The following is a 15,887-nucleotide window of genomic DNA, read 5'->3' as shown; positions in this document are numbered from 1 at the left end:
GCTCACGCTAAAAAGAGAAACCCTGTCTCATCAAGGTTTCTCTATTACTTGGATGCCAAGGGAAACCAGACTTCCCTAAATAATTTGACCAATAAAAAAAAATATACACATTTTTAAATAATGTATCTTTCGTCTCTCTGTGTTCATAATATGGCGGTCAATTCGGAAGTGGCTGAATCTCACCCGAGAAATCATCTGATCGAGGGAAACAGCGCCCCCTTTCTGTCTCAGTATGTGTAGCCCATGTATCTGACGCTGTCTGGAACTAAAGAGTATAACTTGTTGCCGCCGTAGCATTTGATTGATTGACGCCAGGAAGCGTTTGACCTCCCTTGATACAATTTTGTTTGAATAATTAGCCAATCAGCTTTCAGCTGAGCTCAACTGTGCATTCACCAGCAAAATTCCCCACAAAGATGTAGATTGGGATTTAACTCTCTATATGGAATTGTTTTAAAGAAGGTTATACCGAATGTAGATTGGGATTTAAATCTCTATATGGAATTGTTTTAAAGAAGGTTATACCAAGGATCATTTAGCTATTTGATTTAGAATTTTTGCACGGGCAGTGAGATGTCAGGACTCTGCAAACACTGTCTCCTGGTACTTGCATTGTTTCAGATCCTCAAAGGCTTCTTCGCTCTCTGGGACCCATTTCACCTTCTGTGGGCTTGACTTCCTGGTCAGACTAGTGAGACCAGCAGCTCAGCCTGGGACGTTGGTAATGAACCACCGGTACTACCCCATCAAGCCCAAATCAAATAGCTAAATAACCATGATGTGGCCATCTTAAAACACTTCAAACAATCCCTTCCATGGCTTCGACTTTTAGGTGTTTAAGGGTTAAAACATATAACATTTAAAATGTCTGCCTGCCTGTTTGACTAAGGCTGATCAGTCAGTCTCCTGCACCTTGCGCTCTGTCTGGAGTGAATGACATGTCTCTACAATCACCACTTATATTTCTTCTAAAAACGGAACAGCTGATACTGGTGGCAGTAGCCTGTAATGACAGATAGTCTCCACTAGCTGGCAGTCATTGCATAAAAAAAAAAATGAACACCTGAGCAGCACTGACGCTTTTAGGCGAAAAGGCAACGTGTTAAAAAAAAAAAAACGGGTATAAAACAGACACATGTAGCTGAATGAGATCTGTCTTATTTAATGAGATATTCAGTAGCCTATCTAAACTAGAAAAGGGCTAAAAGCAGTCAAAACTGTCCACATAACACGCACTGTGACACACAGATATATATGTAATCATGATAAGAAGAAGAATATTTTATAAAAATTTTTTTTTTTTTTTTTTGGGGGGGAAATATAGGTTAGGCTTAATCAAATGTCAAGTGTGTCACAAATGTTCAACAGCTGACTAGATAGACACATCCCTAGTTAACTCTAATGACTGGTTATTGAAGTAAGCCGAGTTTGTTGCTGTGGGAAAGGAAGCGGAGGTGGTCTATCTGGATGACGCTCGACCCTGGTACTCAAACTGTTCATCCGCTAAACGCGCATCTGTCAGCGCAGTCACTGCTCGCTTTTAAGACCAACACACATATGAGACTAGTCTATTACCGACAGAATGTCGCGGAATGTCAACTTTTTGCGATAGTTTACAAACTAATGTTTTGTGCATTGTTTCACCCCTTGGTCTAAGACTGGCATCAAGTTCAGGTAAGCGTACTAATAGGTTAAAATGAACGTTTTTTTTTTGGTTTGGGATAGTTTCTTACTGTGTGGGCGTTGATTTATTTTGAAGATTGATTTGTTTTTCATAGCAGTTTACCAATTGGCTTTAATTCATAAAGACTAGACTATAATGATGTAAAGAAATTATGGCCCTAGAATACTTAATTTGTGCATTTCCGTGAACTATGACATCTGTTAATAACTGGTTAGTGAAAAGTTCAGTTTAACATCAGTAAATTTACATTTTAGTAGCCAATTCAAGAAAGACTTGTAGGCAATGAATAATATGACTAATAAACTAAAGCTAGTCTGAATGTTGATTTGGTGTCAACGAACCAATGTTGTCGGTAATCATAAAGATTAAGCATGAAACGTCAAGAAGTGGAGAAGACAACACGTCAAAAATAGGCTTAGTGAATATTAAAAAAATAGGGAAGACATTGCATATGAAAAATTGAAAATGTGAACTCAGAATTCACTTTTTTTTTTTAACAGACACACACACACGCACACACATACAGACATACCAGGTCCTCATATAAAATATATTTAGAACATTTACTGTCTTTCGGATATGTACCCTAAAGGTGCCTTGTACCCTAAAGGTGCCTTGTACCCTAAATTTGCCTTGTACCCAAAATACGTCCATTGACCTAGTTTTATATGCTCCCTACTGTACTCTGAGTCCCCTCAGTTAACCATCCATACAAGGGTGTTTTTTTCATGGAACAAGTGTTTTAATTCATTTCATAGTATTTCGTTTAGGCCGATCGCGTTTTGTCGGCTATGCACCTTTCAAAAGCAATGTTTTTGCATTCGCAGAGACCGCTTTTACGTTAAACGTTGCATAGTTCAGGTCAATCGAAAATTACCTTCAAATGTCAAGAGCAATATATACTGCTCAAAAAAATGTATATTTATAGTGTATGTATAGTGTATATATAGTTTATATACACTGCTCAAAAAAATAAAGGGAACACTAAAATAGCACATCCTAGATCTGAATGAATGAAATCATCTTATTAAATACTTTTTTCTTTACATAGTTGAATGTGCTGACAACAAAAATCACACAAAAATAATCAATGGAAATCCAATTTATCAACCCATGGAGGTCTGGATTTGGAGTCACACTCAAAATTAAAGTGGAAAACCACACTACAGGCTGATCCGACTTTGATGTAATGTCCTTAAAACAAGTCAAAATGAGGCTCAGTAGTGTGTGTGGCCTCCACGTGCCTGTATGACCTCCCTACAACGCCTGGGCATGCTCCTGATGAGGTGGCGGATGGTCTCCTGAGGGATCTCCTCCCAGACCTGGACTAAAGCATCCGCCAACTCCTGGACAGTCTGTTGTGCAACGTAGCGTTGGTGGATGGAGCGAGACATTACATTTACATTTAAGTCATTTAGCAGACGCTCTTATCCAGAGCGACTTACAAATTGGTGCATTCACCTTATGATATCCAGTGGAACAACCACTTTACAATAGTGCATCTAAATCTTTTAGGGGGGGGGTTAGAAGGATTACTTTATCCTATCCCAGGTATTCCTTAAAGAGGTGGGGTTTCAGGTGTCTCCGGAAGGTGGTGATTGACTCCGCTGTCCTGACGTCGTGAGGGAGCTTGTTCCACCATTGGGGTGCCAGAGCAGCGAACAGTTTTGACTGGGCTGAGCGGGAACTGTGCTTCCTCAGAGGTAGGGGGCCAGCAGGCCAGAGGTGGATGAACGCAGTGCCCTTGTTTGGGTGTAGGGCCTGATCAGAGCCTGAAGGTATGGAGGTGCCGTTCCCTTCACAGCTCCGTAGGCAATCACCATGGTCTTGTAGCGGATGCGAGCTTCAACTGGAAGCCAGTGGAGAGAGCGGAGGAGCGGGGTGACGTGAGAGAACTTGGGAAGGTTGAACACCAGACGGGCTGCGGCGTTCTGGATGAGTTGTAGGGGTTAATGGCACAGGCAGGGAGCCCAGCCAACAGCGAGTTGCAGTAATCCAGACGGGAGATGACAAGTGCCTGGATTAGGACCTGCGCCGCTTCCTGTGTGAGGCAGGGTCGTACTCTGCGAATGTTGTAGAGCATGAACCTACAGGATCGGGTCACCGCCTTGATGTTAGTGGAGAACGACAGGGTGTTGTCCAGGATCATGCCATGGATCTTAGCACTCTGGGAGGAGGACACAAGGGAGTTGTCAACCGTGATGGCGAGATCATGGAACGGGCAGTCCTTCCCCGGGAGGAAGAGCAGCTCCGTCTTGCCAAGGTTCAGCTTGAGGTGGTGAGATATGATGTCCCAGATGTGCTCAATTGGATTCAGGTCTGGGGAACGGGCAGGCCAGTCCATAGCATCAATGCCTTCCTCTTGCAGGAACTGCTGACACACTCCAGCCACATGAGGTCTGGCATTGTCTTGCATTAGGAGGAACCCAGGGCCAACCGCACCAGCATATGGTCTCACAAGGGGTCTGAGGATCTCATCTCGGTACCTAATGGCAGTCAGGCTACCTCTGGCGAGCACATGGAGGCCCCCCAAAGAAATGCCACCCCACACCATGACTGACCCACCGCCAAACCGGTCATGCTGGAGGATGTTGCAGGCAGCAGAACGTTCTCCACAGCGTCTCCAGACTCTGTCACGTCTGTCACATGTGCTCAGTGTGAACCTGCTTTCATCTGTGAAGAGCACAGGGCGCCAGTGGCGAATTTGCCAATCTTGGTGTTCTCTGGCAAATGCCAAACGTCCTGCACGGTGTTGGGCTGTAAACACAACCCCCATCTGTGGACGTCGGGCCCTCATACCACCCTCATGGAGTCTGTTTCTGACCGTTTGAGCAGAAACATGCACATTTGTGGCCTGCTGGAGGTCATTTTGCAGGGCTCTGGCAGTGCTCCTCCTGCTCCTCCTTGCACAAAGGCGGAGGTAGCGGTCCTGCTGCTGGGTTGTTGCCCTCCTACGGCCTCCTCCACGTCTCCTGATGTACTGGCCTGTCTCCTGGTAGCGCCTCCATGCTCTGGACACTACGCTGACAGACACAGCAAACCTTCTTGCCACAGCTCGCATTGATGTGCCATCCTGGATGAGCTGCACTACCTGAGCCACGTGTGTGAGTTGTAGACTCCGTCTCATGCTACCACTAGAGTGAAAGCACCGCCAGCATTCAAAAGTGACCAAAACATCAGCCAGGAAGCATAGGAACTGAGAAGTGGTCTGTGGTCACCACCTGCAGAACCACTCCTTTATTGGGGGTGTCTTGCTAATTGTCTATAATTTCCACCTGTTGTCTATTCCATTTGCACAACAGCATGTGAAATTTATTGTCAATCAGTGTTGCTTCCTAAGTGGACAGTTTGATTTCACAGAAGTGTGATTGACTTGGAGTTACATTGTGTTGTTTAAGTGTTCCCTTTATTTTTTTTTGAGCAGTGTATAACTCGGATCTACCACTGATGGGATTGAATCCCAGCCTTAACCCCCTGTGTTATATTCAGGGTTGGTAACAGGTGTCTGGAGAGGACTGGCTGTCTGGACAACATGGAGCTGCTACAGCAGGAGAGGACAGGAGAGACAGTCATCAGTCAGGACAGGGTCAAGGGACAGGAAGTGACCAAGTGCCCCGTGAACCTCCCAGAGTTCCAGACCACACAGCCACAGCCACAGCCACTACCCAATGTTTTTACCCAACAGCCACTGTCTAATGGGAAAGCCGGGGAACACACAGGTGAGGTTACAGTGGATACAGGTGGGGTTATAGTGGATACAGGTGGGGTTATAGTGGATACAGGTGGGGTTATAGTGGATACAGGTGGGGTTATAGTGGATACAGGTGCGGTTATAGTGGATACAGGTGGGGTTATAGTGGATACAGGTGGGGTTATTGTGGATACAGGTGGGGTTATAGTGGATACAGGTGAGGTTATAGTGGATACAGGTAGGGTCATAGTGGATACAGGTGGGGTTACAGTGGATACAGGTGGGGTTATAGTGCATACAGGTGAGGTTATAGTGGATTCAGGTGAGGTTACAGTGGATACAGGTGGGGTTATAGTGGATATAGGTGGGGTTATAGTGGATACAGTTGGGGTTATAGTGGATACAGTTGGGGTTATAGTGGATACAGGTGGGGTTATAGTGGATACAGGTGGGGTTATAGTGGATACAGGTGGGGTTATAGTGGATACAGGTGAGGTTTACAGTGGACAAAGGTGTGGCTATACTGGTTACAGGTGAGGTTATATGGTATACAGGTGGGGTTATAGTGGACAAAGATGTATACCATGTGTATCCTGTACTGGTTCAGCAGAGCTCCCAGGGTCCTCTGTAAGTGTTAATGTGTTGATCATGGTTCAGCAGAGCTCCCAGGGCCCTCTGTAAGTGTTAATGTGTTGATCATGGTTCAGCAGAGCTCCCAGGGTCCTCTGTAAGTGTTAATGTGTTGATCATGGTTCAGCAGAGCTCCCAGGGTCCTCTGTAAGTGTTAATGTGTTGATCATGGTTCAGCAGAGCTCCCAGGGTCTCTGTGTTAATGTGTTGATCATGGTTCAGCAGAGCTCCCAGGGTCCTCTGTAAGTGTTAATGTGTTGATCATGGTTCAGCAGAGCTCCCAGGGTCCTCTGTAAGGGTTAATGTGTCGATCATGGTTCAGCAGAGCTCCCAGGGCCCTCTGTAAGGGTTAATGTGTCGATCATGGTTCAGCAGAGCTCCCAGGGTCCTCTGTGAGTGTTAATGTGTTGATCATGGTTCAGCAGAGCTCCCAGGGCCCTCTGTAAGTGTTAATGTGTCGATCATGGTTCAGCAGAGCTCCCAGGGCCCTCTGTAAGTGTTAATGTGTCGATCATGGTTCAGCAGAGCTCCCAGGGCCCTCTGTAAGTGTTAATGTGTCGATCATGGTTCAGCAGAGCTCCCAGGGCCCTCTGTAAGTGTTAATGTGTCGATCATGGTTCAGCAGAGCTCCCTGGACCCTCTGTAAGGTCTACCAGAGCTGATGGTGAAGATAGCGATGACTCTATGACGGATCTCAACACAACTGATGACGCGTCACATCTCCTACCAAACAGTTTACCATCAAACCCATACCAACTACAGAGAGGTAATGCTACTGATAATGATGGAATCTCATTTAACACTTCAAAACATTAGTTCAACAGCTTCTCCTTTTATTAACTTGATTATAAATGTTCAGCGCTGTATAAAGTAAACATTGATTGATTGATTGGGTGGTTGATTGATTGATTGATTGGGTGGTTGATTGATTGATTGATTGGGTGGTGTTGATTGATTGATTGATTGGGTGGTTGATTGATTGATTGATTGATTGATTGATTGATTGATTGGGTGGTTGAGTGATTGATTGATTGATTGGTTGATTGATTGGGTGGTTGATTGATTGGGTGGTTGATTGATTGATTGGGTGATTGATTGACTGATTGGGTGGTTGATTGATTGATTGGCTGGTTGATTGATTGATTGATTGATTGATGGATTGGTTGATTGATTGGGTGGTTGATTGATTGATTGGGTGGTTGATTGATTGATTGGCTGGTTGATTGATTGATTGATTGATTGATTGATTGATTGATTGACTGACTGCTCACTCACACAGTAGATCTTCCCAGTGGGGTCCCTGTGTCGTCCAGTCCGAAAACTTCCCCCAAGACCCTGATCAATGGAGATTCCCCCTCCCCTGTCTGTACCCCTCCATCTGCCTCTCTTAACCAGAGAGGATGGATCCCTCCTCAGTCCCCTGAGTCCCCAGCCTGTGAAAGACACCATGGACACCCTATTAAAAAACAACACCTGACATCCACCACAAGGAGCCAGAACTCATTGAAAGCTGACGCCACCCAGATAAAGGAAATAGCTGGAGATGGTGAGAATAAAAAACAATTATTCTATGTTTCATAGACAGTCAATATATATATATATATATATATATATATATATATATCTGTAGAAGCTTCGTTACATGTATGATTATACAGAAGTGGACAGAAAAGATGTCATATTCGTCGTAAGGATGGGACCAAAACGCAGCGGGAATGTGAATACTCATCTTCTTTCTTACGAAGAAAACTTAAAACCAAAACAAAACACTTAATCAAAACAACGACGACAAAAAACAGTCCTGTAAGGCTACACACAGCTACACACGGAACAACTACCCACAAAACCCATGGAAAAACACCCCTTACTAAATAGGACCTTCAATTAGAGGCAACGAGGAACAGCTGCCTCCAATTGAAGAGGTCAAAAACAATAAACTAAACGTAGAAATAGAAAAACTAGAACGAACATAGATATTTCTAACATAGAACATTAACCAAAAAAAAACCCGAAACACATAAAACAAACACCCCCTGCCACGTCCTGACCAAACTACAATTACAAATAACCCCTTGTACTGGTCAGAACGTGACAAAAGATGGGTAGGACTGTGTAAAAAAATTGAAGAGTGGAATAAGGTCTTGAAATATTGTTGACTTGAGTTCTAAGAATATTTTTTTCAGGTGTTTTAGGTTTCCCTTCTACACTGCTCGGGTAACAATAACTATACCAGAAAAGAAGCCACTTCATTGGTCTTAGCTGGTAGAATCATTGATTTGAACCAATAAAATAGGTTTCTGTCTGGGGCAGTGTGAACAGATCACCAGAGCACACACGTTGAGGCATGTCCCTCCCTCCCGTCACTACGATCTAGTCTTTATCTTAAATCCACCTTGAAGCCAAGTTTCCCCCTCTGACAGCTTTATCAGTCCTGTTCTGCTGTATGGCCCCTCACCATCAGGCAGTCACTGATTAACAGTTGGGGTACGATGACCGGGTTTTTTTTCTGTTGTTGTTGTGACGTTGCACAAGTCACCAAAACGGCTAAAAAGAAAACAATACGTTTTTTAAACTGTATTTTGACACTCAGTTTTTTTTGTTATTCAATGATATAAAATTACGCTTTGTTTTTATTAAACTGGCTAAATACATGAAATGTAATTGATTGATATGCCACTAATGAGTTGTATGTACGGCTAAATGTTCATCTACTTTCACTCCTCACCCCTCCTGGCCTTAAATATACTGTATTTAACATATAATATTATTAGGTGTTTTCCCTGTGTCCTGGCCTCTGTGGTCTTTTCTTGTATTTAACCAGGAAAAGACCATTGAGGTTAGAACCCTCTTTTAGGATGGGGACCTGTCAAGAGGTCAGCAGGAAGTAGTTAGCATGTACACAAAACACAAGAACACAATATGTTCTCTATATTATAATTCACTATATGTTATTCCCCCCCCCCCCTCCTAGACTGCTGTGTACACTGTGTCCTGGCCTGTCTCTTCTGTGAGGTGCTCTCCCTGTGCTCGGTGGTGGCCCAGTGTCTGGCGTGTGGAGAAGGCTGTGAGGTGCTGTGTTGCTGTGGGGAGGGGGCTGCCGGTGGGTTAGCCTGTGGGGAGGATGCCTGCTCTGCCCTGTTGGACTGTGGGATACTAGAGGACTGCTGCGAGTCTTCAGACTGTCTGGAGATCTGTCTGGAGTGTTGTTCTATCTGCTTCCCTGTGTAGAAGAAGAAGAATGGAGGAAGAGGAAGAAGAAGATTGGAATATTTGACAGGAAAGACAGGTGGAGTGGCTCTGTGTTAAGGCCTCCTAAACGGACTGAACCTTAATAGACAGGAACAAATGATCACAACCACCATGTTGAACTCTCTTTATTACCCTCGTCGGACGTCTTTGCTCTACACTAACATCGATTAAAGTTTGGGTTTTGGGTTTATTTAATATCAGTGTTTATTTTGCAAAGCCATTAGGCCACAGCATTAGTTTGAGGATGAGATGTTGTACGGAGCAGTCTGACCAATCAGGATGAGATGTTGTACTGAGCAGTCTGACCAATCAGGATAGGATGAGATGTTGTACTGAGCAGTCTGACCAATCAGGATGAGGATGAGATGTTGTACTGAGCAGTCTGACCAATCAGGATGAGATGTTGTACTGAGCAGTCTGACCAATCAGGATGAGGTTGAGATGTTGTACTGAGCAGTCTGACCAATCAGGATGAGATGTTGTACTGAGCAGTCTGACCAATCAGGATGAGATGTTGTACTGAGCAGTCTGACCAATCAGGATGAGATGTTGTACTGAGCAGTCTGACCAGTCGTAAAATTGTATTAATTCTCAAAAATGGAAGGTTTTTTTAATAGCAAGCTAGAACTAAAGGATAAATCCTATGAAAGCTGAAGAAGGAATGACAAGTCAATGTTGAGGAAGTAATGGGATGGCTGTAGATCACGACAGTTAACCGTACAGCGATACAGATGGAGGATCTTCATTTGAGCCAGTTTGCTACAGCAGGAAATGAATCCTGCAGCAACAGGAAATGGGAATTATTATCTGGATTATAATTAATGGACGTTTTTTGTTGTTGTAGGGGTTGATACAGTATTCGTAAGGGAAAATCAAGTCTGTAATTTCATAGTGGAAATTACAATCTTTATAAGCTTTTTTAAAAAATCTCAAATACAGCATCTGTATTTTTTTGTTTTTTTACAATATGAGATTTAACATTGGTTTATAAGATATGTTTTTACAATATGAGATTTAACATTGGTTTATAAGATATGTTTTTACAATATGAGATTTAACATTGGTTTATAAGCATCTTGTGCCACTTGCCTCTGTCTGGACTAGTACACACTATACGTCATCTATGTGAAAATTAACCTCTTGCAGTTTCATTTTTTTATTGATGAGATCTTTCAACAATCAATATGCATTCTGAAAACATATCTACATAGACAACATGTTGTAAGACAAGACGATTAGGAAAAGTAGATGAAACATGAGTTTAAACCTCTACTACTAAACCTTCTCCTCTCCTTTTCCTAAAACAGTCTTCTTCTGAAATATCACTGTTTTGCTTTCTCTTTAAGTGGCAGGAAATCTGTTTCTAGTCTGGATGTTAAGTATACAGTATCTAATCTGGATGTTAAGTATACAGTATCTAATCTGGATGTTAAGTATACAGTATCTATTATGGTTTAAGAGTACAGTATCTAGTCTGGATGTTAAGTATACAGTATTTAGTCTGGTTTAAGAGTACAGTGTCTAGTCTCGATGTTAAGTATACAGTATTTAGTCTGGTTTAAGAGTACAGTGTCTAGTCTCGATGTTAAGTATACAGTATCTAGTCTGGATGTTAAAAACCTCTACAGGATGGTGTGTCCCCCTCCCCCGCGGGATGGTTGAGCTAACGTAGGCTAATGTGATTAGCATGAGGTTGTATTTAACAACAACATTTCCCAGGACATAGACATATCTGATATGGGCAGAAAGCTTAAATTATTGTGAATCTAACTGCACTGTCTGATTTACAGTAGCTATTACAGTGAAATAATACCATGCTATTGTTTGAGGAGAGTGCACAATTATGAACTTGAAAATGTATTAATAAAACAATTAGGCACATTTGGGCAGTCTTGATACAACATTTTGAACAGATATGCAATGGTTCTTTGGATCAGTCTAAAACGTTGCACATACACTGCTGCCATCTAGTGGCCAACATCTAAATTGCTCCTGGGCTGGAATAATACATTATGGCCTTTCTCTTGCATTTCAAAGATAATGGTGCAAACAAACAAAAAAAACTCATGCTTTTTTCTTTGTATTATCTTTTACCAGATCTAATGTGTTATATTATCATACATTAATTTCACATGTCCACAAACTTCAAAGTGTTTTGTTTTCAAATGTTATCAAGAATATGCATGTCCTTGCTTCAGGTCCTGAGCTACAGGCAGTTAGATTTGGGTATGTCATTTTAGGAGAAAATTGAAAAAAAGAGTCGGATCCTTATGAGGTTTTTAAGTATACAGTATCTAGTCTGGATGTTAAGTATACAATATCTAGTCTGGATGTTAAGTATACAATATCTAGTCTGGATGTTAAGTATACAGTATCTAGTCTGGATGTTAAGTATACAATATCTAGTCTGGATGCTAAGTACACAATATCTAGTCTGGTTTAAGAGTACAGTATCTAGTGTGGATGTTAAGTATACAGTATCTAGTCTGGTTTAAGATACACAGTATCTAGTCTGGATATTAAGTATACAATATCTAGTCTGGTTTAAGAGTACAGTATCTAGAGTGGATGTTACGTATACAGTATCTAGTCTGGATGTTAAGTATACAGTATCTAGTGTGGATATTAAGTATACAATATCTAGTCTGGATGTTAAGTATACAGTACAGTGAGGGAAAAAATAATTTGATCCTCTGCTGATTTTGTGCATTTGCCCACTGACAAATAAATGATCAGTCTATAATTTTAATGGTAGGTTTATTTGAACAGTGAGAGACAGAATAACAACAAAAATATCCAGAAAAACGCATGTCAAAAATGTTATAAATTGATTTGCATTTTAATGAGGGGAATAAGTATTTGACCCCCTCTCAATCAGAAAGATTTCTGGCTCCCAGGTGTCTTTTATACAGGTAACGAGCTGAGATTAGGAGCACACTCTTAAAGGGAGTGCTCCTAACCACAGCTTGTTACCTGTAAAAAAGACACCTGTCCACAGAAGCAATCAATCAATCAGATTCCAAACTCTCCACCATGGCCAAGACCAAAGAGCTCTCCAAGGATGTCAGGGACAAGATTGTAGACCTACCCAAGGCTGGAATGGGCTACAAGACCATCGCCAAGCAGCTTGGTGAGAAGGTGACAACAGTTGGTGCGATTATTCGCATATGGAAGAAACACAAAAGAACTGTCAATCTCCCTCGGCCTGCGGCTCCATGCAAGATCTCACCTCGTGGAGTTGCAATGATCATGAGAATGGTGAGGAATCAGACCAGAACTACACAGGAGGATTTTGTCAAGGATCTCAAGGCAGCTGGGCCCATAGTCACCAAGAAAACAATTGGTAACACACTACGCCGTGAAGGACTGAAATCCTGCAGCGCCCGCAAGGTCCCCCTGCTCAAGAAAGCACATGTACATGCCCGTCTGAAATTTGCCAATGAACATCTGAATAATTCAGAGGACAACTGGGTGAAAGTGTTGTGGTCAGATGAGACCAAAATGGAGCTCTTTGGCATCAACTCATCTCGCCGTGTTTGGAGGAGGAGGAATGCTGCCTATGACCCCAAAAACACCATCCCCACCGTCAAACATGGAGGTGGAAACATTATGCTTTGGGGGTGTTTTTCTGCTAAGGGGACAGGACAACTTCACCGCATCAAAGGGACGATGGACGGGGCCATGTACCGTAAAATCTTGGGTGAGAACATCCTTCCCTCAGCCAGGGCATTGAAAATGGGTCGTGGATGGGTATTCCAGCATGACAATGACCCAAAACACACGGCCAAGGCAACAAAGGAGTGGCTCAAGAAGAAGCACATTAAGGTCCTGGAGTGGCCTAGCCAGTCTCCAGACCTTAATCCCATAGATCTGTGGAGGGAGCTGAAGGTTCGAGTTGCCAAAAGTCAGCCTCGAAACCTTAATGACTTGGAGAAGATCTGCAAAGAGGAGTGGGACAGAATCCCTCCTGAGATGTGTGCAAACCTGGTGGCCAACTACAAGAAACGTCTGACCTCTGTGATTGCCAACAAGGGTTTTGCCACCAAGTACTAAGTCATGTTTTGCAGAGGGGTCAAATACTTATTTCCCTCATTAAAATGCAAATCATTTTATAACATTTTTGACATGCGTTTTTCTGGATTTTTTTGTTGTTATTCTGTCTCTCACTGTTCAAATAAACCTACCATTAAAATTATAGACTGATCATTTCTTTGTCAGTGGGCAAACGTACAAAATCAGCAGGGGATCAAATACTTTTTTCCCTCACTGTATCTCGTCTGGATATTAAGCCTGCGTGGTTATTGAACTGTGTCCATCCACAGGTTTTATTCAAGTATTCAAGTCATACCGTCTAAAAGAAGAAAAGAAATCAAGATAAAGTTTCTATACAATTTTATAAATGCAGACAGATAATTTGTTAATTCGACACGGTGGGATATTTTTGTGTCTGTAAAATGAGTTATGTGAGAAATGGTGGTGGAAATGCCTTTATGTGAAAATATTGCTTTAATAACCATCATATCAAAGTAAAAGTCACGTGATGATATGGTGTGTGGTCCTCCCACTACGACTCGGGGAATCATGCAGTTTATTAGGCTACAGATTAAATCATTTATGATGAACTTCACAGGGTGGTGAAAGTGTACGCTGATGAGTTTAATGCACCTTTTCAATGAATATCTGGTGACATGATGATCGATTCCTGGCTGCCGTTTGACAAATAATAATAATATAAAATAATAATTTTACATTTACATCTCATATCCATAGCAACTTACAGTAGTGAATGCATACATTTCATTTCATACATTATTTTTCTGTGCTGCCCCAAGACCAGAGTGGGCACCTGCCAAGACCAGAGTGGGTCCCTGCCAAGACCAGAGTGGGCACCTGCCAAGACCAGAGTGGGTCCCTACCAAGACCAGAGTGGGCACCTGCCAAGACAAGAGTGGGTCCCTACCAAGACCAGAGTGGGCACCTGCCAAGACAAGAGTGGGCACCTGCCAAGACCAGAGTGGGCACCTGCCAAGACCAGAATGGGTCCCTGCCAAGACCAGAGTGGGCACCTACCAAGACCAGAGTGTGCACCTGCCAAGACCAGAGTGGGCACCTGCCAAGACCCGAGTGTGCACCTACCAAGACCAGAGTGGGTCCCTGCCAAGACCAGAGTGGGCACCTACCAAGACCAGAGTGGGTCCCTGCAAAGACCAGAGTGGGCACCAACCAAGACCAGAGTGGGTCCCTGCCAAGACCAGAGTGGGTCCCTACCAAGACCAGAGTGGGCACCTACCAAGACCAGAGTGGGCACCTACCAAGACCAGAGTGGGCACCTGCCAAGACCAGAGTGGGCACCTGCCAAGACCAGAGTGGGTCCCTACCAAGACCAGAGTGGGTCCCTGCCAAAACAGGTACTGATTTATATCCACTACAAGTCAGTTTGGTGGAAACACCTCTGGTGGAGAGATGTGCATACTGGCCACACACTGGTTGAATCAACGTTGTTTCCATGTCATTTTAATGAAATTATGTTAACCCAATGTGGAATAGACGTTCACATTCGTCTGACACTATCAATTATTATTTTCTTCACATCATAGTCATATGCGATTATATATACAGTGCATTCTGAAAGTATTCAAACCCTTTGAATTTTTCCACATTTTGTTACGTTACAGCCGTATTTTAAAATTGTCCCCCCCCCCCATCAATCTAAACACAATACCCCATAATGACTAAGCAAAAACAGGTTTTTAGAAAATTTTGCACATTTATTTTAAAGAAAAAACTGAAATATCACATTGACGTAAGTATTCAGAGCCTTTACTCAGTACTTGGTTGAAGCACCTTTGGCAGAGATTACAGCATTGAATCAAATCAAATTGTATCGGTCACATACACATGTTTAGCAGATGTTATTGGTCACATACACATGTTTAGCAGATGTTATTGCGGGTGTAGCAAAATGCTTGTGTTTCTAGCTCCAACAGTGCAGTAATATCTAACAAGTAATATCTAACAGTTTCACATCAATACACACAATACACACAAATCTACGTGAAGGAATGGAATTAAGAATATATAAATATATGGACGAGAAATGTTAGAGTTGCACAGCCTAAGATACAGTAGAATAGAATAGAAAACAGTATATACATGTACCAGGCGGTGATACAGCCTGACAGGATGCTCTCAATTGTGCATCTGTAAAAGTTTGTGAGGGTTTTAGGTGCCAAGCCAAATTTCAAGAGTCTTCTTGGGTTTGACGCTACAAGCTTGGCATACCTGTATGGGGAGCGTTGCTGCACAGCTATTTTCAGGTCTCTCCAGAGATGTTCGATCGGGTTCAAGTCCGGGCTCTGGCTGGGCCACTCAAGGACATTCATAGACTTGTCCCGAAGCCACTCCTGCGTTGTCTTGGCTTTGTGCTTAGGGTCGTTGTCCTGTTGGAAGGTGAACCTTCACCCCAGTCTGAGGTCCTGAGTGCTCTGGAGCAGGTTTTCATCAAGGATCTCTCTGTACTTTGCTCCGTTCATCATTCCCTCTATCCTGACTAGTCTCCCAGTCCCTGCTGCTGAAAAACATCCCCACAGCATGATGCTGCCACCACCATGCTAAATTGTAGGGAAGGTGCCA

General features: G+C 42.9%; 1 protein-coding gene across 5 annotated transcripts; it reads left to right on the top strand.

Annotated features, from left to right (window-relative positions):
• Nucleotides 1-1,347: 1,347 nt before the first annotated feature.
• On the top strand, nt 1,348-10,390 carry LOC106572953 (myoD family inhibitor domain-containing protein). Of its 5 annotated transcripts, none has more exons than XM_045696541.1 (6): nt 1,348-1,483; nt 1,658-1,674; nt 5,174-5,403; nt 6,628-6,771; nt 7,285-7,551; nt 8,977-10,390. In XM_045696541.1, the coding sequence occupies exons 3-6, from the start codon at nt 5,217-5,219 to the stop codon at nt 9,231-9,233; spliced, it is 855 nt and encodes a 284-aa protein (XP_045552497.1). In that variant the 5' UTR covers nt 1,348-1,483; nt 1,658-1,674; nt 5,174-5,216; the 3' UTR covers nt 9,234-10,390. The 5 variants fall into 5 exon arrangements, 4 of the variants coding, with proteins under 4 accessions (XP_045552497.1, XP_045552498.1, XP_014003020.1 ...); XR_006759374.1 differs by having other exon boundaries at nt 1,362-1,674; nt 8,977-9,689; nt 9,795-10,390; XM_045696542.1 differs by having other exon boundaries at nt 1,362-1,674; nt 6,631-6,771; nt 7,288-7,551.
• The last annotated feature ends 5,497 nt before the right edge of the window (nt 10,391-15,887 follow it).

The sequence above is a fragment of the Salmo salar genome, chromosome ssa15 (assembly GCF_905237065.1).
Source record: "Salmo salar chromosome ssa15, Ssal_v3.1, whole genome shotgun sequence".
Taxonomy (NCBI): Eukaryota; Metazoa; Chordata; class Actinopteri; order Salmoniformes; family Salmonidae; genus Salmo; species Salmo salar.
Note: the sequence above shows the minus strand (reverse complement) of the source record. Positions and strands in the feature narration are given on the sequence as shown.